Below are 25,102 nucleotides of genomic sequence, written 5' to 3' on the forward strand. Positions count from 1 at the left end.
CTCACTGTCCCCATCAATGCAGCCTCACTGTGCCCAACAATCAGAATCACTGTGCCCACCAAATGCAGCTTTACTCTGCCCGTGAATGCAGTCCCACTGTGCCCACAAATGCGGCCTCAGTGTGCCCACCATCGCAGCCCCACTGTGCCCACCATTGCAGCCTCACTGTGCCCATCAATGCAGTCTCACTGTGCCCATCAAATGCAGCTTTACTGTGCTGTGAATTCAGCCCCACTGTGCCCACCATTGCAGCCTCACTGTGCCCATCAATGCAGTCTCACTGTGCCCATCAAATGCAGCTTTACTGTGCTGTGAATGCAGTCTCACTGTGCCCATGAATGCAGCCTCACTGTGCCCATCATTGCAGGCCCTCCTATGCCCCATGTCCCAGTCTGCAATCCCTGTCTGTGGTGTATTGTTGATGCTCGGTACGGTACCTGGCATGCCAGCAGGATATCCATGATGGCCAGCAGAAGGCAGGGTCTGTTCTTGTTTTGGATGGGGACGGTGCTCCTTCCAGAGAATCTGTTTGCTGTGAGATGGAGTGGTCCCTGGCCACCTGCACCTTCAGCCATCCATTTTCTGGCCTAGCATACTAGCTCATTATGCCTTTGCCTTGCAGGATTTTTTTTTTTTTTGAGGTTTACAACCTCTTTAAGTGGCCTACACTTTTTTGCACTACACAACAAAAGGAAAGTGTCCTTTTATTCACCCTAGGGCAGGGGTATACACCATACATTATTACCATACATGAAAATGAACATGAATACAGCCTTAAGGCAGCTTTTTTCAACCAGGGTGACCAGGCACCCTGAGGTGTCTTGAGTTGTCTTCAGGGGTGCCTTGGTAAAATGCCTAAAAATTGATTAAAAATTGTATACAAGCCAGCAGGTGGATCACGTCTGCCTTTTAGTTGCACAAAGCCTTTCTAGACACTGGCATCCTAACAACTATTGGCATCAGTTAATAAGGAGGATGTCTGTTGCCTCCACAGCATCCTTGTTTAACCCTCCTGTGCCCCTCTCCCTCAGCACTGGGGTGACATTAGCTGACTAATGGGAGAAGAGATACCTGTTTATTTAAGTAATCATTTAATCCACAAACAATGTGGCAGCAGCACAATATATAAACTCATGCTGCTTAGGCAAAGGTAATTTTCACATCAAACATCGGATCTCTCATTTCCAGGTGAGGAGGAAGGGCTTTCTCAGCTAAGCACACCATCCTCTCTGCATGACTACACTAAAAGCAGATGGATTTTAAATAGTAAATTATAGTAAATTAAAGTAAAGTAAATTATACACAAATCATTTGCCCTTACTCACGGTGGCCACAGCTAGGAGTGCTAAGGGGGCGTTTCTCAAAGTGACTTCTTAAAAAAAATAAGAGCATGGAGACATTTGCGTTTACTTTGAATATTAAATTAATATTGAATATTAAAGTAATTATCCAAGTGATAAAGGAAGATTGAAAAACTATTTTTTTTTTTCTGGTGACATCTTTATTGTTGCAATTGGTCTGGCGGTGCCAGTATTCACCTGTGCAATAGTGATCCCTGCAAGGATTAGAGAGGAATGAATGCCATTAAAAACAGACTGCATAAACAGCAATGTCCAGTCACTTTTGTGCTGGTTGGCTCATCCAAAATAGTTTTTAGTCATGGAAGGAGTTATTTCTAAAATGTACTTGGCAAATGTATATAACAAATTAGGCATTCAGATCTCAAACAAGTTCCACTGACCAGTTGTCCTTCTTTACTTAGTCATCTTGGATCTGAGGGTTCTGCCACATCCATCCTGGACATAACTATGCTAACTGGATTTTCCCCTGATGTTAATGACCTTGATAAGGTTGGTGTCAAACACAAGTTGTGTTGGAGAAATATGTGGATTGATTGTGTTCATCATCATCAGTGATTTTGATAAAAAAGGGCCCATTTACAATTGGGTGCACATTTATCTGTGCATATTGGCATTTTTTTGGCCCTCAATATAAATTTCAGCCATTAATTTTTAATGGCCCCTGGATACAAGTTCACGGTACAGTAAATTAACCTACCACACATGTTGCTTATTTTACATTACATGCTTAGGGGCAAGTGTGTTTGTTGGGGTGTCATTAAAAAGAACTGGCACGGTTGACAAAATACACGTGTATATATGAAGCCTATATATGGGGAAAAAAACAAAAATCAAGCATTTTAGTACAAACATGCCAAAAGGTTAGACGGAGATTATGTTTTTATTTTTCATATTAAGACACAATTTACATATAAATATTAATCATTCAGTCAAACAAATAGTCTAGTATAGTATATAACTTTGCATTCTTGTTTCAAACAAGTACAATGATATTTCTTATGCCCAACACAGATCTTATCTTGAGAAAAGAATATGGTGTTGGAAGGAAAATGCAACGAGGGCCAAAACCTCTCCCAAAACTATGGCCAAATGCTTTCCAAAAACAGATGCAGAAAGATCTGTTGAGTTCTAGGCGTTGGATAGTCACCTTACCATACTGATGATTTCATCAACAAGCTTTTAACGTCTTTTGTACCTAAAGCAACCACATAACACTGAAGGGCAGTTGGGCATGTAAGCCCAATCCAATCTCCTTCAGGCTTTCCTATCACTGGCACACAGTTCTGGAGGCAGCTTATAAAAAGAAGAAAATAAAGAAAATACTGTACTAGGAACAACTTCTATTTCCTTCAACATTTTCCAGTCTCTAGTCTGTAATCCCATTTCTTCTGTTACCCTCAATGAACATCTAATTTTCGTAATGATATTATATGCATTTTATGATTTTATGTTTTAGCAAAAGAAAGTTATAAATGAAAAATCCATTACCGACTTTGAATTTACAACACGGAGCTCTGACAAAAACAAGCTAATTCTCTACCTCAACAAGGTAAGGAGCCACATAGCAGGTCACGTGGTCTATTGGGACTTAACCACTTTATGAGGTCTAGGATTTGAGAAGAATGAACAAAGTGTACGGATTTTCCAGCACTGGCACATCTAAGTCAATGTACACGTGTTATGACTATTAGGGAGTTGGGGTACAGAGCTTTTTATAGCAAATACTCTATGCAATAATTTTTAAGTCTCTTCAAGAAAAAAAAAATCTAGCAGTATGTTGAAAGGCCATCTGGATTTAAGTTGTTTTTGGATTTCTACTTTAAAATTTGCTTTGAGCTGTGTTTTTAGGTATAGAACAATTTCAGGCTTTTACACATACAGTATTTGTATAATCAATTATCTTACCATATTATTGACCCAATTTCACTGCTTTTCTTATTCAGATCTCTCAGGCAGAAAAGTGCTTAAAATTGAAAACACATCAGCTTTTTAGGGTGGGACGTCTTCAGCCTGCATCCATCTCGCTGTATGATATTCACACTCCAAGTAAGTACAGCATTGTGATTTCTCCTAATTTAACGATAGAGAATATGGAAACCATCAGGGTCACGGAACGGTGCTGGTTCATGGCCTGTTTGTAGCTGGGCCACACTGAATCAGGTGAGTGGCAGGGCGAGCAGAGACCTGGCTTGATGACATCACCACTGTAGGGTCCGCCTCTAGATTCTCCTAGCAGAACCCTGTACAGTCAACTACTCATGTGCCAGATTCTTGCCTGCTCTTGACTTTGTAATGCTGGATTCCTTTTTGAAAAAGTAGCGTTGGGGAGAGGCTGCAAGAGGTTTTATTTTTGGTAAGTTGTCTCCCTGCACATAGAACCCTGAAAATTGGCATCTGGTGGCATGCTACAGAGACAGGCTGCATTTGGTGGCAGGCTACAGTGACAAGGGACTGTCTAGTTGCTGGAAAACAAGCTCAGGGGTTCTACTGATTCTGCATTATGGTGAATTGAACTATTTATATACACCCGCCAGCCACTTTATTAGGTACACCTTGCTAGTACCGGGTTGGACCCCCTTTTGCTTCAGAACTGCCTTAATTTACAGTAAATTCAACCAATGTAATGGAAATGTTCCTCAGAGATTTTGGTCCATATTGACATGATAGCATCATGCAGTTGCTTCAGATTTGTGTGCTGCACATCCATGATGCGAATCCTCCATTCCACTACATCCCAAAGGTGCTCTATTGGAGTAATATCTGGTGACTATGGAAGCCATTGGAGTACATTGAGCTCATTGTCATGTTCAAGAAACCAGTTTGAGATGATTTGAGCTTTATGATATGGTGCAGTATCCTGCTGGAAGCAGCCATCAGAAGATGGGTACACTTTAGTCATGAAAGGATGAACATGGTCAGCAACAATACTCAAGTAGACTGTGGCATTTAAATGATTATTATTATTATTCACAATGTATAGGGGGACAATACAATTACAGTACAATACAAAAGGTACAGGAGGGCCCTGCTTGTAGAGCTTACATTCTAAAGGGAGGGGTTGGTGGTACAAAAGGTAATAGCTGCAGAGAATGATTTGATGGGGGTGGCTCGGGGACAGTTTTTTTTTTTAATTCAAATCTTCTTTTTATTTTATTTAATATATATTCAAATCACATATACAGCTATAGAACAAATACATTCAATAGTTCCCCAAACATACTTATTTCTTTTCCTTCCCCCACCCATATCCCTCCACCCCTCCAAACCTCTCCACCTCCAATTCCCCCCACCCAATTATATTAGATACCCATTATAAACAACAACTTATCAAAAAAGTGAAAATCAAACAGATGGTGTTGCGCTACCTGAACTAGATATAAATATAAATATAAAGAGCCTAATACTGGAAGAAATAAAATCTAGCTATAAATCAACTAACCTATCTTAAATAAAAATTAAGGTGCCTTGTGCTAGTGTATTATAAAACTTAAATTCCAGAAATCATGTGTTTATATATCAACATAAGTAACTAAGTAAAAGGAAAAAATATTCCATAAAGTGCAAATGTCTTATGTTAAAACGTGCAATTCATAGTGCATGATTACAAAAAATGGTAAAATACAGTCTTTAGTGAAATTAAATAAAGTGACAGTGATAATTGGTTCCGTAATCTTCTCAAAAAATAAAAAAAATTATTAAATATATATATAAGACAGTCTATATAAAAGCTGAGATAGGTGCTCAGTGACTTGTTCAGTGCTTCTCAAAAAGAAAAACAGGTGCCAGCAATCGTGTTGTAATTTCTGTGTCTCCAGTATACACGGCACACTAGGTAAAATGGCCCCTTACCTTACTGCTGTAAGGTAAACAGCAAATCAAGCAGCAAAAACAAGGGTCCAGGGATTCTATCCCAATTCCTAGCAGGTGGATATTGGTCCCCTCAGGTAGGTATTTTTCCTCTCAGATAGTTTCCATATAGATCTTTGGCTTCAGTATAACTCCCAGAGGTCTCATAGGAAAGATAGAGGTACACTCGGATGGTGAAGTACGTTCGTAAAATTTATTATAACGATATATAAAAAAGAGGTACTCACAAACATACGATAAAATACAGCTTTAAAACGGACGAGCAATCCGCTCGTGTATGCGAACGTCACTTCCGGTATCCTCGTTCCGACGCGTATCGTCACTGGTCACGTGACTTCATCATTCCCTGATGAAGTCACGTGACCAGTGACGATACGCGTCGGAACGAGGATACCGGAAGTGACGTTCGCATACACGAGCGGATTGCTCGTCCGTTTTAAAGCTGTATTTTATCGTATGTTTGTGAGTACCTCTTTTTTATATATCGTTATAATAAATTTTACGAACGTACTTCACCATCCGAGTGTACCTCTATCTTTCCTATGAGACCTCTGGGAGTTATACTGAAGCCAAAGATCTATATGGAAACTATCTGAGAGGAAAAATACCTACCTGAGGGGACCAATATCCACCTGCTAGGAATTGGGATAGAATCCCTGGACCCTTGTTTTTGCTGCTTGATTTGCTGTTTACCTTACAGCAGTAAGGTAAGGGGCCATTTTACCTAGTGTGCCGTGTATACTGGAGACACAGAAATTACAACACGATTGCTGGCACCTGTTTTTCTTTTTGAGAAGCACTGAACAAGTCACTGAGCACCTATCTCAGCTTTTATATAGACTGTCTTATATATATATTTAATAATTTTTTTTATTTTTTGAGAAGATTACGGAACCAATTATCACTGTCACTTTATTTAATTTCACTAAAGACTGTATTTTACCATTTTTTGTAATCATGCACTATGAATTGCACGTTTTAACATAAGACATTTGCACTTTATGGAATATTTTTTCCTTTTACTTAGTTACTTATGTTGATATATAAACACATGATTTCTGGAATTTAAGTTTTATAATACACTAGCACAAGGCACCTTAATTTTTATTTAAGATAGGTTAGTTGATTTATAGCTAGATTTTATTTCTTCCAGTATTAGGCTCTTTATATTTATATTTATATCTAGTTCAGGTAGCGCAACACCATCTGTTTGATTTTCACTTTTATTATCTGGGGGTTAGGGTTCATACCCCTGTCGGTAGTTTGCTGCAACCTATCCTTTTAAATAGTTTAGGCCCCTGACGACAGCGCGGGGATACCTTAACCCAACTTATCAAAAAAATATAAATAAATACAAAATTAAACATTCTGGTTTTTCCTTTCTCCCTCCCTCCTCCCCTCCCCATTTTCACTCTCTCCTTCATTCATAACTCTTACATCCCTTTCACTCTTGCTCTCTACTCACACCACTTTCCCCAAATTTTAACAAATTTCCTATAATTACCTCTTTTCCTATATATATATTCCTCCTTTTTTATTATGTCTTTACTACTTCCATCCATTCCTTTACTGTGGGTGCTTCCCTCCTCTGCCATTTGTACGCGATTCGTTTTCTCCCTTGAAAAAGGCATCTGATTACCGCTATCTGGATATCCCCCAGGACCTCCTCCTCTTCTATCAATCCCATTATACAGATTTTGGCTTCTACTTCTAAAGATAACCCAAGCACTTGATTTATTTTTCCTATTATTCCTTCCCAATATCTATATAATCTTGGGCATCGCCAGATCATGTGTATCAAATCCCCTCTTCGATCTCCACATCTTGGACATTCTGCATCCTGCCTACTCCCAAACCTAAACAACTTAAGGGGGGTATAATATACCCTATGTATTAAATACATTTGAGATATAATATGTGATGGGGATAATGAAACTTTCGCGCCCAGCGCCAAAACCCTCTCCCACTGTTCAACCGATATTGGGCCCGCGTCTCCCTCCCATTTTACCCTTTTTTTTCCCTCTATCACCCCTTCTTGTTCTGTTCTTTTTAGGTACCCATAAATATCTGAGATAACTCCTTTCGATGTATTACTATTTATAATTCTCCTGAATACTGGCATCTTGCTCCACTCCAAAACCCTTCCTCTGAATTGTGCCTCTAACGCATGTTTTATTTGTATATAATTGAAGAAGGTATGGGCAGGTAACCCATATTCATCCCTTAGTTCCTGAAATGTTTTCAACCTCCCATCCCTGTACAGTTGTGCCAAGAAGTGGACGCCCCTCCGATCCCATTCTACTAATCTCCCCATTTTTTTAATTTCCTCTAAATTTTTATTTTCCCATATTGGGGAAAATTCCATATATCCTTTATAGCCCAAAATTACTTTTACCTCCTCCCAACATTTGACCATCAGTTGAACTGTAGGGCATCTGGACCTAAATGAATTGGCCTCCACTGCTTCCACAACCGTATCATGCGGGGTATCCCACCCCAAAGGACAACCTCCCTTCTCCTCTATTACTACTAAATTACCTCCTTTCATATACTGTAATTGTGCAGCCAAAAAATAATATCTCATGTTGGGTAGTGCCAACCCCCCCAATTCCCTTGGTCTCTGTAATACTTGTAAACGAATTCTTGCCACTCCATTCTTCCATATTACTTCTCTGAACAAACTTTCCATTTTTTTAAACCAATATTTTGGAATCCAAACTGGTGAATTCTGTATAACATACAATATTTGAGGCATCCACACCATCTTTATTAAGTTGCACCTACCAGCTACTGACAGGGGGAGGTTCTTCCATACTTTGATTTTCCGCTTTAATTTTGACATAAGTGGTACTAAATTCCCTGCTATGTACTGCCTCGGATCTGGCGTCATGTTAACTCCCAAATACTTCATTTGCTTAACTATTTTAATTTGGGATACTTGTACTGGCAATGGAGTATTCAGGGGATCCACTGGAAGGAGGACTGATTTTTCCCAGTTGATTACAAGTCCAGAAAAATATCCAAATTCTTTTATTAATGTCATTGCCGCCATCAATGAGGGCCCCGTATCCCCCAAAAACAGTAGCACGTCATCTGCATACATAGCGACCTTTTCCTCTTCATTCCCCCTTTTAAATCCCTTAATATCCTGCGCCTCTCTCAAGGCTACGGCCAGAGGCTCCACGAGAGGGCCAAAAGCAGGGGCGACAAAGGGCACCCCTGTCTTGTCCCCCTCTCCAGGTGGAACCCCTCTGAGCATTCCCCGTTTATCCTTACTTTCGCCCTTGGTCCTGTATACAGCACTCTTATGCAATGCATAAATCTCGGCCCAAATTGGAATTCTGTTAACACCTTCCTCAAATAATGCCATTCCACACTGTCGAAGGCTTTCATCGCATTTAAGGACATGACTGCTCTGCTCCCTTCATTTTCTGACGGAATCTGAATATTTAAATAGGCACGTCTCACATTCATATTTGTGGACCGCCCTGGGATAAACCCAGTTTGGTCCTGGTGTACTAGTTTTGTAATTATATTTTTTACCCTTGTTGCAAGTACTTTTGCCAGAATCTTAACATCTGAACACAGTAACGATATAGGTCGATATGATGCAGTCTCCAATTGATTTTTCCCTTCTTTTGCCAAGACCACCACTGTGGCTTCCATCATTGATGGCGGCAACTTCCCCGCTTCAAAGGCCCCATTAAGCACCTGTAGGAGAGCAGGTAAAAGTATATCCCCAAATTTTTTATAAATCTCTATCGGTAGTCCATCCGGACCTGGGGCCTTCTGATTTATCATTTCTGCTGTTACTTTTTGCAACTCCTCCAGAGTCAATGGGGCCTCCAAACCCTCCCTATCTTCCTCCGATAAACTGGGTAGTGTTATTTTCCCGAAAAATTCCCGCATTTCCCCTTCTACATTGGGATTTGAGATTTTATATAATTCCTCGTAATATTTTCTAAACACTTCCACTATCTCAGGTGTTGACTTCCTTATACCTCCCTCCCTGTCCAAGATTGCCGGTATTATTGGGGATGAACTATTTGATTTGGCAATTAATGATAAAACTCTCCCCACTTGCTCCCCTTCTCCAAAGAGGGACTGCTTCTGGAACTGCCTTTTCTTCTCCTCTTTCTCCCATATAAGTCTTTTATAGTCTACCTGACTCTCCTCCCAATCTCTATAACTCTCTTCTGAAGGGGACCTTAAATACCTTTCTTCTGACCTCCTTATCTTCTCTTTTGCTTCTATTTCCTTAGCTGTCCCATTTTTTTTAATCTGGGATATCTTTTTTATTAGTCCCCTTAGAAAGGCTTTCAGGGCATCCCACATTATTCCCAAAGATGTAGAACCTACATTTATACTCAAAAATTCTTTTAAATTCGCTTTTACCCCCTCCATGTTATCCATTAATTCTAACCAGAATGGATTTATTTTCCATTCCCTTCTACTGCATCCTCTCCCTATTGTCATTGAGAGAGTTACAGGTGAATGGTCTGAGATTCCCCTTGGTTCGTACTCCACCTTCTCCACCATCCCCAGCGCTTCTTCATTACATAGCACCATATCGATCCTGGACAAGGTGGAGTACGTCCTGGAATGGCAAGAATACTGTTTCCTTAATGGGTTCCACCTTCTCCATATGTCCACAAAACCTGTTTCTTCACAGAATTGGAATAGCAACCCACTGGGTCCCTCCCTACTACCTGCCCTCTGTGGGAACCTATCTATTTTCCGGTCCATTATCATGTTAAAATCCCCCGCTATTATAACCGGGATTCCAGGCTTATCAATTATAAATTTCAACAGTTCATTTAATATTTCCGCATTAAATGGTGGTGGGATATACACACTTGCAATCACACATACTTGGTTTTCTATACCGCAAAACAGAAACACATATCTCCCTTTATCATCTATGATGCTCTGCCTGCAGGATAAACCTGACCCAGGATCTATCAGGACACTTACCCCCCTTGAATAAGAGGTGTACGTAGAATGATATTGTATCTTATACTTCCTGTGTCTTAGCACACTGATTGTATCTCGGTCCAGGTGGGTCTCCTGCAAACAGAGCATCCCATAATTCCCCGTGTTTCCCATATAAAATATCGCACGCCTCTTCAACTGTTCCTTCACCCCCCGCACGTTCCAAGAACAAATTTTTACACTTTTAGTGAAATTCCCTACTTTGCTTCTTACTCCCATACTTAAGCCCAAAGTCACAATGTCAGACTTCTGCTCTCCATTCTATATGCACTCTCTGTGTTATTAACCCATGGTCTTCCCCCTACTATTTTCCAGTGCTCCCTATTTAGATCACACTCATATTTCATTTCTAGAATTTGCTATATTCCATGTACACATTTTAACACATTTTATAAACGTTTAACAAACGATTGCGTTGTGCTTCACTCAATTTCATTTTCTTGTGACCTTTTCGCCAACCACCATTATTATTTCTATTCCACTCATACACTCTGTGTTTAAGTGTTTTTTGTGCTAATAACAATCTTTTACCGTACCTTCCAATACCCTTCCTTAACCCTTCAACCTCCTTTCTCACACTATCATTCATCCATTCAAACACACCATCCCTTTTTTCTTTCCCCTTCCCCTCCCCACCCACCCCATACACCACTTGGGGCCCTTCTAAGGGGCTTCCAAAATGACCGTTATGGCCTCCCAAGGTGATATACGAACTAAAAGGGAATTTGGGACTTTAAATGAAGCGATTGGATAGTGGAGGCGAGTTATAAATAATATTCAATTGATGACATACATCATAAAAAATATTTATTGATTTAATACAGAGCACATGTAAAAAGCATAAACATGATGAACAGATTAGTACAAACATAGTACCATAAGATCAGGGTAATAGACAATATTTATATGGGTAGATACCTTGGTACATGGATACCATGGCAACCCGCCCAAAACTGGCACATGTACCCACATGGTGCATATATATATATGTATATCTTTAAAAAAATGTATTTAAACAAATCTTTCCCAAATGTTATACAATATGGAAACAGGTTGCTGAATAGAGATCAGTATCAGACCATATGGAATATTTAACTGTAGCATCAAGTGTAGCTCGACGCGTTTCGTGGATTTTTCCACTCGTCAGGAGCAGATGCATCGGTAGTTCCTATGGAATATATATAGTAAAGATATAATATGTCAATATTTGAAAACATATAGAATATCTATAGACGGCTCACCAAACGCACTCACCAACCCAAACAGCAACCGCAATGCATGGTGACTGGCCAAGGGCAAGCCGCGGATATATATCCCACCGCGGGAGCTGAGGCAGCATAATATAAAATTGCAACATCCGGTAGTCACAAAGTAGGTGGAATGTGACCGGGAGAGCTTCCTGTAATGAGAAGTGATGGTGTGTAATAAATAAAACCGAAATGTCTGAAAGCAACACGTATTAGTGTAAATGTGTGTGTGATCAGTGATTGGAAAAATGTGTGAGAGTGAGTGATAGAATCAAATAGTGGGCCCAATATAGACTGAAAAATATATTTTTGTAATAAAGTATAATGTGCAAAGTAAAGAGTGTCCAAAAGAATATAAAAGTAAGGACATGTGTGATGTGGTGGATATGTGCAAAAACATGAATGTAAGTAAATGTGAAAAAGCAAAAAATAAAAAATGAAGCTGAACAGCAAAACTGCAAAAATATTAAAAAGAAAATCATACCATGGTGTCGCAACAGAGTGCTAACAACAAATGGATGTGCATTCACCCCCATAGGGAGACTGGACATATGAACAGCCAGCTCCAAATGGGGGATGTTGAAATATGCTGCCAACACCACACAGTGAGCCAATAGAGAAGGTGAGGCCGCACCTGAGCTGAGTGAACACACTAATTGAAGTGTGTGTGTGAGCATGTGATTGGAAAAATATGTGGGAGTGATTGAATCGAATAGTAAACCCAATATAAACTAACCAAAAAATATATATGTTTGTAATAAAGTGTGATGCAAAAAAAAAAAAAAAAAAAAAAAAAAAAAAAAAAAAAAGGAAAAAGACAAAAACATACCATGATGTCACAACAGAGCGCTACCAACGAATGGATGTGCATTCACCCCCAGAGGGAGACTGGCCATGTGAACAGCCAGCTCCAAATGGGGGATGTTAGAATATGCCGCCAACGCCACACAGTGAACCAATGGAAAAGATGGGGCCACACCTGAGCTAAGTGAACACTCAGCCACAGGCGCGGAAACACCGCCATGGGGACACAGAATGTAAATACTGGGAGCCGGCATCATGACGTCATCACAGGCGTCAGATACTCGGCAAACCCGCCACCACGCTAACAGCGTGATGGGCGTGGCGCCGATGCAAAGAGAGATGCCCGCCCAACACTCCCAGACACCTAAAGTGCGGGGGGAGGAGAGGGATGGCACAATGATTGCATCGCAGCTCCCGCGATGGAAAAATAAAACCCACACAGACAAGCCCATGCGCCCATGCGCCCATGCGCCAAGGTTTTTTTTTTCCCAAGGTGATATATCCTTCCCACCTACCCAACCTACCAACCCACTCCTATTACTCTTATTTCTAAGACATAAAAATATTCCCTTTTGCAGCCGAGGGAGGAGAAAAAAAAAGAAAAAAGGGAGCAAAGTAATAGCATTCCCCCTTTTAGTCCAAATCAACATCCCGTGATAGTATCTATTTTCTTTCTATTTTCATATTATATTATTCCCCTCTGTTGAAGCTGGCACTCATTTTTCTCCATCCACAATTTAACTTCTTCTGGACTATTAACCAGTTGCCGACCGCCGCACGCCGATGTACGTCGGTACAATGGCACGGGCAGGCATAAGGACATACATGTACGTCCCTTGCCTCCCGCGGGTCGGGGGCCCGATCGGGCCCCCGCCCGGTGCCTGCGGCGGTCTGTATTCGTTCGGGAGCGATCCCGGACGAGGGGACGACCATTCATTCATGGCCACCCCCTCGCGATCGCTCCCGACGAATAGAAATCCCCGGTGACATCACTTCCTCTCCTGTAATGTAAACACAGGAGAGGAAGTGATGTATTCTCTCCTCCGTGTCGGTATTTTTCGTTCCGACACGGAGGAGAGCGGATCAGTAAGTTGCACCAACACTCTACACACACAGTAGAACATGCCAGGCACACTCACACCCCCCCTTTACCCCCCGATCACCCCCCCAATTACCCCTGCCCCCCAGTCACAGTGACACCAATGTCATTTTTTTTTTTTTTTTTTTGCATTGGTGTCATTTGTGACTGTAATAACTGTTAGGGCAGTTAGAGTTAGCCCCCTTTAGTTCTAATGTACCCCCCTAACCCCCCCAATAAAGGTTTAACCCCGTGATCACCCCCCGTCGCCAGTGTCACTAAGGCTGGGTTCACATTGCAGCGGTTTATGAGAACGAATGTGATTCGCACCGCACTGCAGTGCAAATCACATCCGATCTCTGTGCGATTCGAGTTCAGCCATTCGCCGCACCCGCCGCACCCGCCACACCCGCCGCAAATTCGCACGGGACCCTTTTTTTGGCCCGCAGCAGAATCGGATCGCATGGGTGTTCACACCATGCGATCCGAGTTTGCAGATCGCACTGCGATATGCGAACTGATCTGGGGGTGTCAGTAACATTTCACTGACACTCCCAGCAGTTCGCATAGGGCAGTGTGAACTGCCGCCGGGAGGCATGCGATGCGGGAACCCGCCGCGGATTCGCGGCGTTTCCGCATCGCTCCAGTGTGAACCCAGCCTAATAAGCGATCATTTTTCTGATCGCCGTATTAGTGTCACAGGTGACGCTAGTTAGGCAGGTAGGTATTTAGGTTCGCCGCAGCTTTTTATAGCGCCAGGGACCCCCATATACTACCGCATAAAGCCCCCTGATTGCCCCCTAGTTAACCCTTTCACCAGTGATCACCATATAACTGTTACAGGTGACGCTGGTTGGTTAGTTATTTTTTTATAGTTTCAGGGCACCCGCCATTTATTACCTAATAAAGGTTTAACCCCCTGATCACCCGGCGGGTGTCATTTGTGACTAATAACTGTTAGGGCAGTTAGGGTTAGCCCCCTTTAGTTCTAAGGTACCCCCCTAACCCCCCCAATAAAGGTTTAACCCCGTGATCACCCCCCGTCGCCAGTGTCACTAAGGCTGGGTTCACATTGCAGCGGTTTATGAGAACGGATGTGATTCGCACCGCACTGCAGTGCAAATCACATCCGATCTCTGTGCGATTCGAGTTCAGCCATTCGCCGCACCCGCCGCACCCGCCGCAAATTCGCACGGGACCCTTTTTTTGGCCCGCAGCAGAATCGGATCGCATGGGTGTTCACACCATGCGATCCGAGTTTGCAGATCGCACTGCGATATGCGAACTGATCTGGGGGTGTCAGTAACATTTCACTGACACTCCCAGCAGTTCGCATAGGGCAGTGTGAACTGCCGCCGGGAGGCATGCGATGCGGGAACCCGCCGCGCATTCGTGGCGTTCCCGCATCGCTCCAGTGTGAACCCAGCCTAATAAGCGATCGTTTTTCTGATCGCTGTATTAGTGTCACAGGTGACGCTAGTTAGGCAGGTAGGTATTTAGGTTCGCTGCAGCTTTTTATAGCGCCAGGGACCCCCATATACTACCGCATAAAGCCCCCTAATTGCCCCCTAGTTAACCCTTTCACCAGTGATCACCATATAACTGTTACAGGTGACGCTGGTTGGTTAGTTATTTTTTTATAGTTTCAGGGCACCCGCCATTTATTACCTAGTCTCACTAGTGTACCCCTAAATTTAGGGGTGTCTACTTTCCAAAATGGGGTCATTTGGGGGGGGTTTGTGCCATCTTGGCATTTTATGGCCTTCAAAACTGTAACGCCCTTAGAAAGCCTGAAGGCGGTGCTTGGTTTTCGGGGCCCCGTACGCGGCTAGGCTCCCAAAAAGTCCCACATATGTGGTATCCCCGTACTCAGGAGAAGCAGCAGAATTTATTTTGGGGTGTCATTTCACATATGCCCATGGCATGCGTGAGCAATATATCATTTAGTGACAACTTTGTGAAAAAAAAAAAAAAAAAAAAAAAGTTTGTAATTTTCCCGCAACTTGTGGCAAAATATAAAATATTCCATGGACTCAACATGCCTCTCAGCAAATAGCTTGGGGTGTCTACTTTCTAAAATGGGGTCATTTGTGGGGGTTTTGTGCCATCTTGGCATTTTATGGCCTTCAAAACTGTAATAGGTAGTGAGAAGTGAACTCAAAAATTTACGCCCTTAGAAAGCCTGAAGGCGGTGCTTGGTTTTCGGGGCCCCGTACGCGGCTAGGCTCCCAAAAAGTCCCACATATGTGGTATCCCCGTACTCAGGAGAAGCAGCAGAATTTATTTTGGGGTGTCATTTCACATATGCCCATGGCATGCATGAGCAATATATCATTTAGTGACAACTTTGTTAAAAAAAAAAAAAAAAAAAAAAAGTTTGTAATTTTCCCGCAACTTGTGGCAAAATATAAAATATTCCATGAACTCAACATGCCTCTCAGCAAATAGCTTGGGGTGTCTACTTTCTAAAATGGGGTCATTTGTGGGGGTTTTGTGCCATCTTGGCATTTTATGGCCTTCAAAACTGTAATAGGTAGTGAGAAGTGAACTCAAAAATTTACGCCCTTAGAAAGCCTGAAGGCGGTGCTTGGTTTTCGGGGCCCCGTACGCGGCTAGGCTCCCAAAAAGTCCCACATATGTGGTATCCCCGTACTCAGGAGAAGCAGCAGAATTTATTTTGGGGTGTCATTTCACATACGCCCATAGCATGTGTGAGCAATATATCATTTAGTGACAACTTTGTGTAAAAAAAAAAAAAAAATTTTTTTTTTTGTCATTATTCAATCGCTTGAGGCAAAAAAATAAAATATTCAATGGGCTCAACATGCCTCTTATCAATTTCCTTAGGGGGTCTACTTTCCAAAATGGGGTCATTTGGGGGGGTTTTGTACTGCCCTGCCATTTTAGCACCTCAAGAAATGAGATAGGCAGTCGTAAACTAAAAGCTGCGTAAATTCCAGAAAACGTACCTTAGTTTGTAGATGTGACAACTTTTGCGCAAACCAATAAATATACAATTATTGACTTTTTTTTTACCAAAGACATGTGGCTGAATACATTTTGGCCTAAATGTATGACTAAAATTGAGTTTATTGGATTTTTCTAATAACAAAAAGTAGAAAATATCATTTTTTTTCAAAATTTGCGGTCTTTTTACGTTTATATCGCAAAAAATAAAAATCGCAGAGGCAATCAAATACCATCAAAAGAAAGCTCTATTTGTGGGAAGAAAAGGACGCAAATTTTGTTTGGGTACAACATTGCATGACCGCGCAATTACCAGTTAAAGCAGCGCAGTGCCAAAGTGTAAAAAGACCTCTGGTCATTTACCAGCAAAATGGTCCGGTCTGAAAGTGGTTAAAGAATACGGTTTCCCCCATTGCTGATACTCTCAACTTTGCCGGATAGAGTAGTGCATAATTCACTTTAAGACTTTGCAATTTCCTTTTACACTCTATAAACTTGGCTCTCTGTCTCTGTAGCTCGGGGGAAAAATCCGGATACAGTGAGATCTTTATCCCATTATATTCAAGATTACTCAGTTCTCTTGCTCTTTGGAGGATGGCAATTTTATCTCTGTAGGACAATAGTTGGATGATTATGGGTCTGGGCTGGGTTCTTCCTGCCACCATCCTGAACGGAATTCTATACGCCCTTTCAATTGCAAAGACTCTTGATAACTTCTCGCTCCCCACTTTTTCCTTTATCCATGTTTCCATAAATTCAATAGGGCTATTGCCTTCACTTTTCTCCGGGAGACCTAAGACTCTAATATTTTTTCTGCGTATGATATTCTCCATATTGTCCATTTTATCCATGCACATATTTAACTGGCCCTTCACCACTTGCATCTCTTGTTTTAACGGAAACAAATCATCCTCCACCTGGCTGACTCTCCCCTCCAGGTCTGTAATATGAACTGCAGCTTTCTGTACTTCGTTTTTTAAGTTTAACACATCTTCTCTTATCTGTTTTAATTGATCTGATACCTCATCCAATGATAATTTGCATGTGTTAACCGCAGATAAAATTTCTTTTAAAGATGGTTCTCTTCCTTTTATCAAAATTCCTCCTTCTACACCAATCTCAAAGTCCTGTTCAACACCCTTCTCTATGAAGAGATTGCTCACGGACTCCTGTACTTCCAATAATCCACCTGTTACAACTGTGGTGTCTAGTTGGGCTGTTGTGTTTGCTGTTTTATTTAAACTTGCCGACAATGTTTCTGTCACCAAGCCCTGGCTCTTCCTTCCAGCCCTTTGCACAGCCATTGTAATCTGCTGCCGCCCCTCTCCCATTTGCACATTCTTTTTAGGTGTTTGGTTTGGAGTCTGATTAGGTGTATGGGCATATCGCTCAAGTTTAGAAGCTATAGTTGCTGCAACTGCGCCTGTTGGCCCGGACGAGTGACCCGCTTTCTCCTTAGCACTGCGCAATGTTTGTGACCCATTGTGTGCGGCCGCCTCCTCCACCCCCCTTTTCCTGGTCATACCTTATGGTCTGATGTCTCTTCCACCGGGGGGGGGGGGGGGGGGGGGAGTAGTGCTCTATCCCTCCCTTTGTTTTTCTTCCCTCTCTCACCGGGATTTTCTGTGTGGGGATCGGTGTTCCTCTATGGGAGAGCTATCTACGGCGGCCTCCACACTCCTCCGCTATTGCGCTCTCTGCTGACCAGCCGCTCCGTTACTTTGCGGCGTCACCACGTCACAGCGTCCCGTCGTCTCGGCGTCTCAATGTCCTGGGTTCTCCCTTCCTCCTCCTCCACTCTACCTCGGCTGCATTAGCTGCTGGAGCAGGCGGTAGGTCTGAGCCTGCCGCAACCTCTCACCCTGACATCGGTCACGCCCCGTCAGCGAACAAGATGGATTCCTGGCTCGGGGACAGTTAGGTGGGTGTGGGATAGGCTTCCCTGAATAAAGGAGTTTGGTACTAAGTGGCCCAACGTGCCAAGAAAATTACTATAACACCACCACCACTAGTCTGAACCATTGATACAAGGCAGAATGGATCCATGCTTTCATGTTGTTTACACCAAATTCTGACCCTACCATCTGAATTTCTGAATGTCACAGCTGAAATTGAGACTCATCAGACCAGGCAACATTTTTTATAATCTTCTATTGTCCCATTTTGGTGAGCCTGTGTAAATTTGAGTGGTTATTTAAGTTACTGTCTTTCTGCCTGCCCATTCTCTTCTGACCTCTGACCTCAACAAGGCATTTTCGTCCACACAACTGCCACTCACTGGATATTTTATCCTTTTCAGACTATTTTTTGTAAACCCTAGAGATGGTTGTGTGTGAAAATCCCACTAGATCAGCAGTTTTTGAAATACTCAGACCGGCCGTCTGGCACCAATAGCATGACAAGTTCAAAGTCACTTAAATTCCCTTTCTTCCCCATTGTAATGCTCAGTTTGAACTTCAGCAAGGTGTTTTCACCACATCTAGATGCCCAAATGTATTGAGTTACTGCCCTGTGATTGGCTGATTTGCAATTTGTGTTACCAAGCAATTGAACTGGTGTACCTGTATATATTGGCCAGTGAGTGTATGTATCACAAAATAATAATAGAAACATAGAAATAATGTGCTTTAATCATCCCGACACCATATCACCCATGGTGTCAGGATGATTGAAGCGCTATCAACCCCCCCAGTCCTTGGAAAAAATCTTCTTCCACCTAACTGGTCCCTGGTGTCAAAAAGGTTGGGGATCGCTCCTCTATATGTCTTTGTGAAAGCTGTGCAGTCCACTGATTTATTAGACAGATTTGTTTGGATTAACTCACCATCAGCTAATTGTTGAACACCGAATGATAATGATATGAGCTGTTTATTGAACAAAATTAATGAACTGCTTATGAGAATGCTTATGAATGTTTTTTTTTTTTCTTACAGAAAACCACTGTACCAAGTATTATAATTTGGATGAAGAAGATGTAAAACTGGCCAGAATCTGCCAGGAAAGTGTCTGTCTCTGTGCTGACAGTAAGAGCATTATGAGTGTATTGCCCTAAAGCTAAAAAATCTACCCCTGTCCTAAAATGAACGGAGCTTACACGAGGAGTCAGTATCTTCATCTGAAATTAAATTCTGCAGGAAACACCATCACATTTCTAAATCAAACCCAACCTACAGAAGAACATGCTATTCCCATCCTAAATTACAGCCATACTACATGCCAAAACACCACCATCCCACTCATAAATCTCACCTATACTACACGAGGACATACCCTCTCCATTCAAACATCCTACATGAGGAAACACCATTTTTTCCTAAAGCACAGATATCCTACATGAGGAAATACCATTGCCATGCTAAATCACACCCATCCTATCCTACAGAAGAATATCATAAGAAAACACTATCCCATCCTTCTTTCTTCAGTTATTTAAATTAAAAATATATAATCATAATTAATGCAAAAAAAAGCCCCCCCCCACACACTGTACCCTATTCAACCAACTGGAACACTGGAAATATATCTATATACAGTATATAAGCCCATCAAACTTCGAAAACCTAAAATTCCACTTTTAAAAAACTGGAAATCACTCCACATCATTTTCTGCAGCCTTCTCCAGTCCAGTCCCAGGCTGAGCTGTCAGTGGCAGCTTCAGTGTGTAGAAGAGGCAGCCGACAATGGATGTCCCACAGTAACTTTATGGGTGAAGTCACTTCCCAGGCATTTCCCAGTTTTTGTCGGTTCTCTATTGCACACAGCATCTGCCGCTGGAAACCGGACCAGAACGGCTATAGAAAAGGTATGTATAGTGATTTATTTTTTACAGGACTAAATAGATTAGTTTTAGAATGTGTCTGCTAGTATATCTAGAATATTTAGAGTTTTGGGTGAACTTAAGCAATGAGAACAAAAAACCTGCTTATCCGAATAACCAAATACGTTATTACCAACCCTGGTATAAACATTGGGTCTCCTCTAGAAGGCAAATATTATAAATTTGAAAAGTTTTATCCTTGATAATTCTAAAATAAATTCCAGGCCTTTTCCATGTCTGTAAGGAAGGGTGAGATACTTATTATCTCAGGGGACTTATGCATGCAGCAAAAATGATAAGCATACCCCTTATGATTCCAACTGAATAAATTATGTTTTCTAAATTTTGTGCAAGGAAAGAAGCGCTATTTCAAATAATAATATTGTTGGCAATTCTAACATATAATAACTGTAACAATATATATGCAATATATCAGAGATTAATGTAAACAAAGAAAAGTTTCCAGAAAGAAAGTCCTCATAATCAGAAAGTCCGCACACATAAGTGAAGTTTTAGACCCCCCCCCCCCCCTAAAAAAAGCTAAACAATTTTCAGGATATTAAAGACTACTACCCATGTCGTAAATGGGAGGTGTGCAGGGGCAATCAACTAAAAACTAGAAGAATCACCTCTCTTTGTTCTAATCAGACAACTAGAACATATGAACTTTAAGTCCTTTTTAACCTGTAAAACCAATAATATTGTATATATGCTTAATTGTCCGTGTGGCCAACAATAAATTGTCAGGACAATTAGGAAGTTACAGACTAGAGTAAAATATCATGGCAAAAATCCGGCTGGTACTGCAATTATAGGAATTGACAATGTGCATCTTCTTCGAAGGAGTAGCTATATATTAAGGGAAGTATCACGTTTAGAAACAATGTGGATCTACAATTTAAAAACGTATGTCCAATGCGGGTTACAGGTTGCTGCAGATGCTCCCCAGAGTCCCATTTTTTCTTACCTGAACCCGGTCGTTCCAAGAATGAGCATGATCCCAGCAGCTGATGCTGTTGTCTCGGATCCTCAATGGATAGATTGATAGCAGCAGGAGCCATTGGCTCCAGCTGCTTTCAATCAAATCCAGTGACATGGGAGACTGGGTGTGGGGGTGAGTCCTGCTTAATGGACACAGCAGCAGGACTCAGGAACAAACCCACATGGGTGCCCCCATGAAAAGCGGCTTTCCGTGAGGGCACTCAATGAAAAGGAGTGGCCAGGAGCACCACTGGGGATCCCAGAAAAAGAGGATCGGGGTCACTCTATGCAAAACCCTTGCATAGAGCAGGTTAGTATAACATATTTGTTATTTAAAAAAGACAAAAATGGAACGTTTATAATTACTTTAATAGCTTTATTAACAACAGCTAGGCTATTAATTTGGGGGGGGGGGGGGGGTGAATTATGCCACTACACTGGATTTCTTTTAATTATTACATTTAGGGAATTCTATTAACTATTGCCCCAGGTATGACTTGTGGATGCTTTTTTAGATTTTTTTCAATAGGGATATCTAGTATAATTTATTTTTGATTTTCTCTTCACTATTTTTGTTGTTTTTCTGTTAAGTCATTAAGGGTTATTTAATATCCAATGTCCATTTTATGATATTTTATATTGTACAGAATATTGAATGAATAGTACTGAATGGTAGGCTAATGACTTTTTTTCTTATAGTTTTTGTATTTGATATGGTTGTATTATACAAATCATTTATTCTTTCTCCATAAGATGGAGCACTCAATTTACTTCCTAATTAGGAAGCTTCAAGTTTTTCTTCTTTTCTAATTAGCAGGCATAGGGTATATAGTATGATCACACATGATAGCTGTCATTCCGCCTGCTCCCCGAAGACATAATTTTGCCAAAACATGTAGGGCATGACCTGTCTGTGACAACATCACGTGGTGATGAGGGTAGTGCTGATTGACGGTCTCTCCATCAGCTTGCCACAAGACTTTTTTATGCACAGAACGATTGATCTACTTTTATTGTCATGTTGGAGTTGTAATTCAAAAAATGGGCCAAGTTTGCTACATACTTCACCATGGGAGCTCATACAGTATCTCACAAAAGTGCGTATACCCCTCACATTTTTGTAAATATTTTATTCTATCTTTTCATGTGACAACACTGAAGAAATTACACTTTGCTACAATGTACAGTAGTGTGTACAGCTTGTATAACAGTGTAAATTTGCTGTCCCCTCAAAATAACTCAACACACAGCCATTAATGTCTAAACCCCTGGAAGCAAAAGTGAGTACACCCCTAAGTGAACATTTCCAAATTGGGCCCAAAGTTTCAATAGTTTGTGTGGCCACCATTATTTTCCAGCACTGCCTTAACCCTCTTGGGCATGGAGTTCACCAGAACTTCACAGGTTGCCACTGGAGTCCTCCTCCACTCCTCCATGACAACATCACGGAGCTGGTGGATGTTAGAGACCTTGCGCTCCTCCACTTTCTGTTTGAGGATGCCCCACAGATGCTCAATAGGGTTTGGGTCTGGAGACATGTTTGGCTAGTCCATCACCTTTACCCTCAGCTTCTTTAGCAGTAATCGTCTTGGAGGTGTGTTTGAGGTCGTAATCATGTTGGAATACTGCCCTGCAGCCCAGTCCCATTCTCTGCTTCAGTATGTCACAGTAAATGTTGGAATTCATGGTTCCCTCAATGAACTGTAGCACCCCAGTTCCGGCAGCACTTATGCAGCCCCAGACCATGACACTCCCCACCACCATGCTTGACTGTAGGCAAGACGCACTTATCTTTGTACTCCTCACCTGGTTGCTGCCACACACGCTTGACACCATCTGAACCAAATAAGTTTATCTTGGTCTCATGGGACCACAGGATATGGTTCCAGTAATCCATGTCCTTAGTCTGCTTGTCTTCAGCAAAACTGTTTGCGGGCTTTCTTGTGCATCATCTTTAGAAGAGGCTTCCTTCTGGGACAACAGCCATGCAGACCAATTTGATGCAGTGTGCGGCTTATGGTCTGAGCACTGACAGGCTAACCCCCCACCCCTTCAACCTCTGCAGCAATGCTGGCAGCACTCATACGTCTACGTACCAAAGACAACCTCTGGATATGACGCTGAGCACATGAATTCAACTTCTTTGGTTGACCATGGCGAGGCCTGTTCTGAGTGGAACCTGTCCTGTTAAACTGCTGTATGGTCTTGGCCACCATGCTGCAGCTCACTTTTTGGGTCTTGACAATCTTCTTATAGCCTAGGCCATCTTTAGGTAGACAACAATTCTTTTTTTCAGGTCTTCAGAGAGTTCTTTGCCATGAGGTGCCATGTTGAACTTCCAATGACCAGTATGAGGGAGTGAGAGCGTTAAAAAACCAAATGTAACACACCTGCTCTCCATTCACACCTAAGATCTTGTAACACTAACAAGTCACATGACACCTGGGAGGGAAAATGGCTAATCGGGCGCAATCTGGACTTTTTCACTTAGGGGTGTACTCACTTTTGTTGCCAGTGGTTTAAACATTAATGGCTGTGTGTTGAGTTATTTTGAGGGGACAGCAAATTTGCTGTACGCTTAGTAATTTACATTGTAGCAAAGTGTCATTTCTTCAGTGTTGTCACATGAAATGATAGAATAAAATATTTACAAATATGTGAGGGGTGTACTCACTTTTGTGAGATACTGTATGTAATTTATTTTGTTCAATTGGTAACCTCGTGGCTGGGAGTTGCTGACATAGATTTGATGAATTGTATTTAACCCTGATATGTCGAGCATGTACAACCATTTATATCTTAATGGTCCAACCAATTTTGTAAGAGGCGCATCTGATTAATTTCATTTGGTGGTGGAGTTTTCCTGCACGTCGGATCGGAAAGATTTTGTGCACAACAATACAATGTGGATCACTTATGAGTGAAGATTTTCTGATTATTAAGACTTTCTTTCTGGACACTTTTTGCATCTAAACTGTATATTGTCACAGTTATTATATGTTATAATTGCCAACAATATTATTATTTCAATTAGCGCTGCTTTCCCTGCACAATATTTGTTTAACCTCCCTGGCGGTACGATTATTTCGGATTTTAGGTGCTAAAAGCGGTACCATTATTTTGCATGAAAATTTGGCGTTTTATATTGTAGTCCTGCAATTCTTAGGAATAACTCTCTTAAATCTGTCCAAACCAGAGTCTAGCAGACATCCCGGGTATGATAAAGTTTGAAAAATAAAATCATAAATTATAATATAATAAATAATTATAAATAATTGTACCAAATAATAATATAACAATAATAAAAATTATTCAATAATGTAATCAAATCAAAAACACTGAAATTTGCTCAGCTGCAGAATTGTCACTGTCATTACTTTTCAGTATTTGATGACGGATCTCCCCACAAATCGCTATCGCTCAATTCTGCGAGTGATTCTAATTTATTATCGCTGTTTTCTAGCTGCTCTAAAATAATTTTTGATGTACAGTGACAGTTTTGGTTGCTATGGACAATCTCCAGTTTCCAGGCATAAAGAACAGTTTTTATTATATAAAACTGCATGCAGGACACTGGGCAGACCACTAGGGACAACGGGGATGTGAAATATTTACATACAGCAATGTAATCTGTAAGATTACATTATACTGTATGTATACTGTTTGTTTCACTTTTTGAATTTGGCGCCGATCTCCGTGCCCGTGCGTCGCAACGCTCGCAGGGCACGGAGATCGGCGGTGTGATGCATCGAGCGAGACACGGCTCGCTCGTACAGCGGGGAGACAACGCTGGATCCGAGGGAGAAGGTAAGTAAACCTCCTCCTGGCTCCAGCGACGCTGTCCCGAGTCTGACTCGGGGATACCGCTTTTGGTATGAAAAATCCACCCCGAGTCAGACTCGGGAATACCGTCAGGGGGGTTAAAGAGGAAGTAAAGGCACTTTAAAAAAAATGCAACCTGCATAGCATACTAGCTCATTATGAATAA

General features: G+C 41.6%; 1 protein-coding gene across 1 annotated transcript in view; it reads left to right on the forward strand.

The window, feature by feature from the left end:
• The window catches only part of LOC143961240 (A.superbus venom factor 1-like), a 187,617-nt gene that overhangs the window by 137,625 nt on the left and 24,890 nt on the right, over positions 1–25,102 (forward strand). The window contains exons 23-26 of the mRNA XM_077470475.1: positions 1,763–1,850; positions 2,818–2,910; positions 3,305–3,407; positions 19,250–19,339. Coding sequence (XP_077326601.1) covers positions 1,763–1,850; positions 2,818–2,910; positions 3,305–3,407; positions 19,250–19,339 — 374 coding nt within the window. The remainder of the gene's footprint in view (positions 1–1,762; positions 1,851–2,817; positions 2,911–3,304; positions 3,408–19,249; positions 19,340–25,102) is intronic.

This window comes from Lithobates pipiens, unplaced genomic scaffold (assembly GCF_037356315.1).
Source record: "Lithobates pipiens isolate NorthernLeopardFrog02 unplaced genomic scaffold, aLitPip1_a1.2 Scaffold_8, whole genome shotgun sequence".
NCBI classification, from domain to species: domain Eukaryota; kingdom Metazoa; phylum Chordata; class Amphibia; order Anura; family Ranidae; genus Lithobates; species Lithobates pipiens.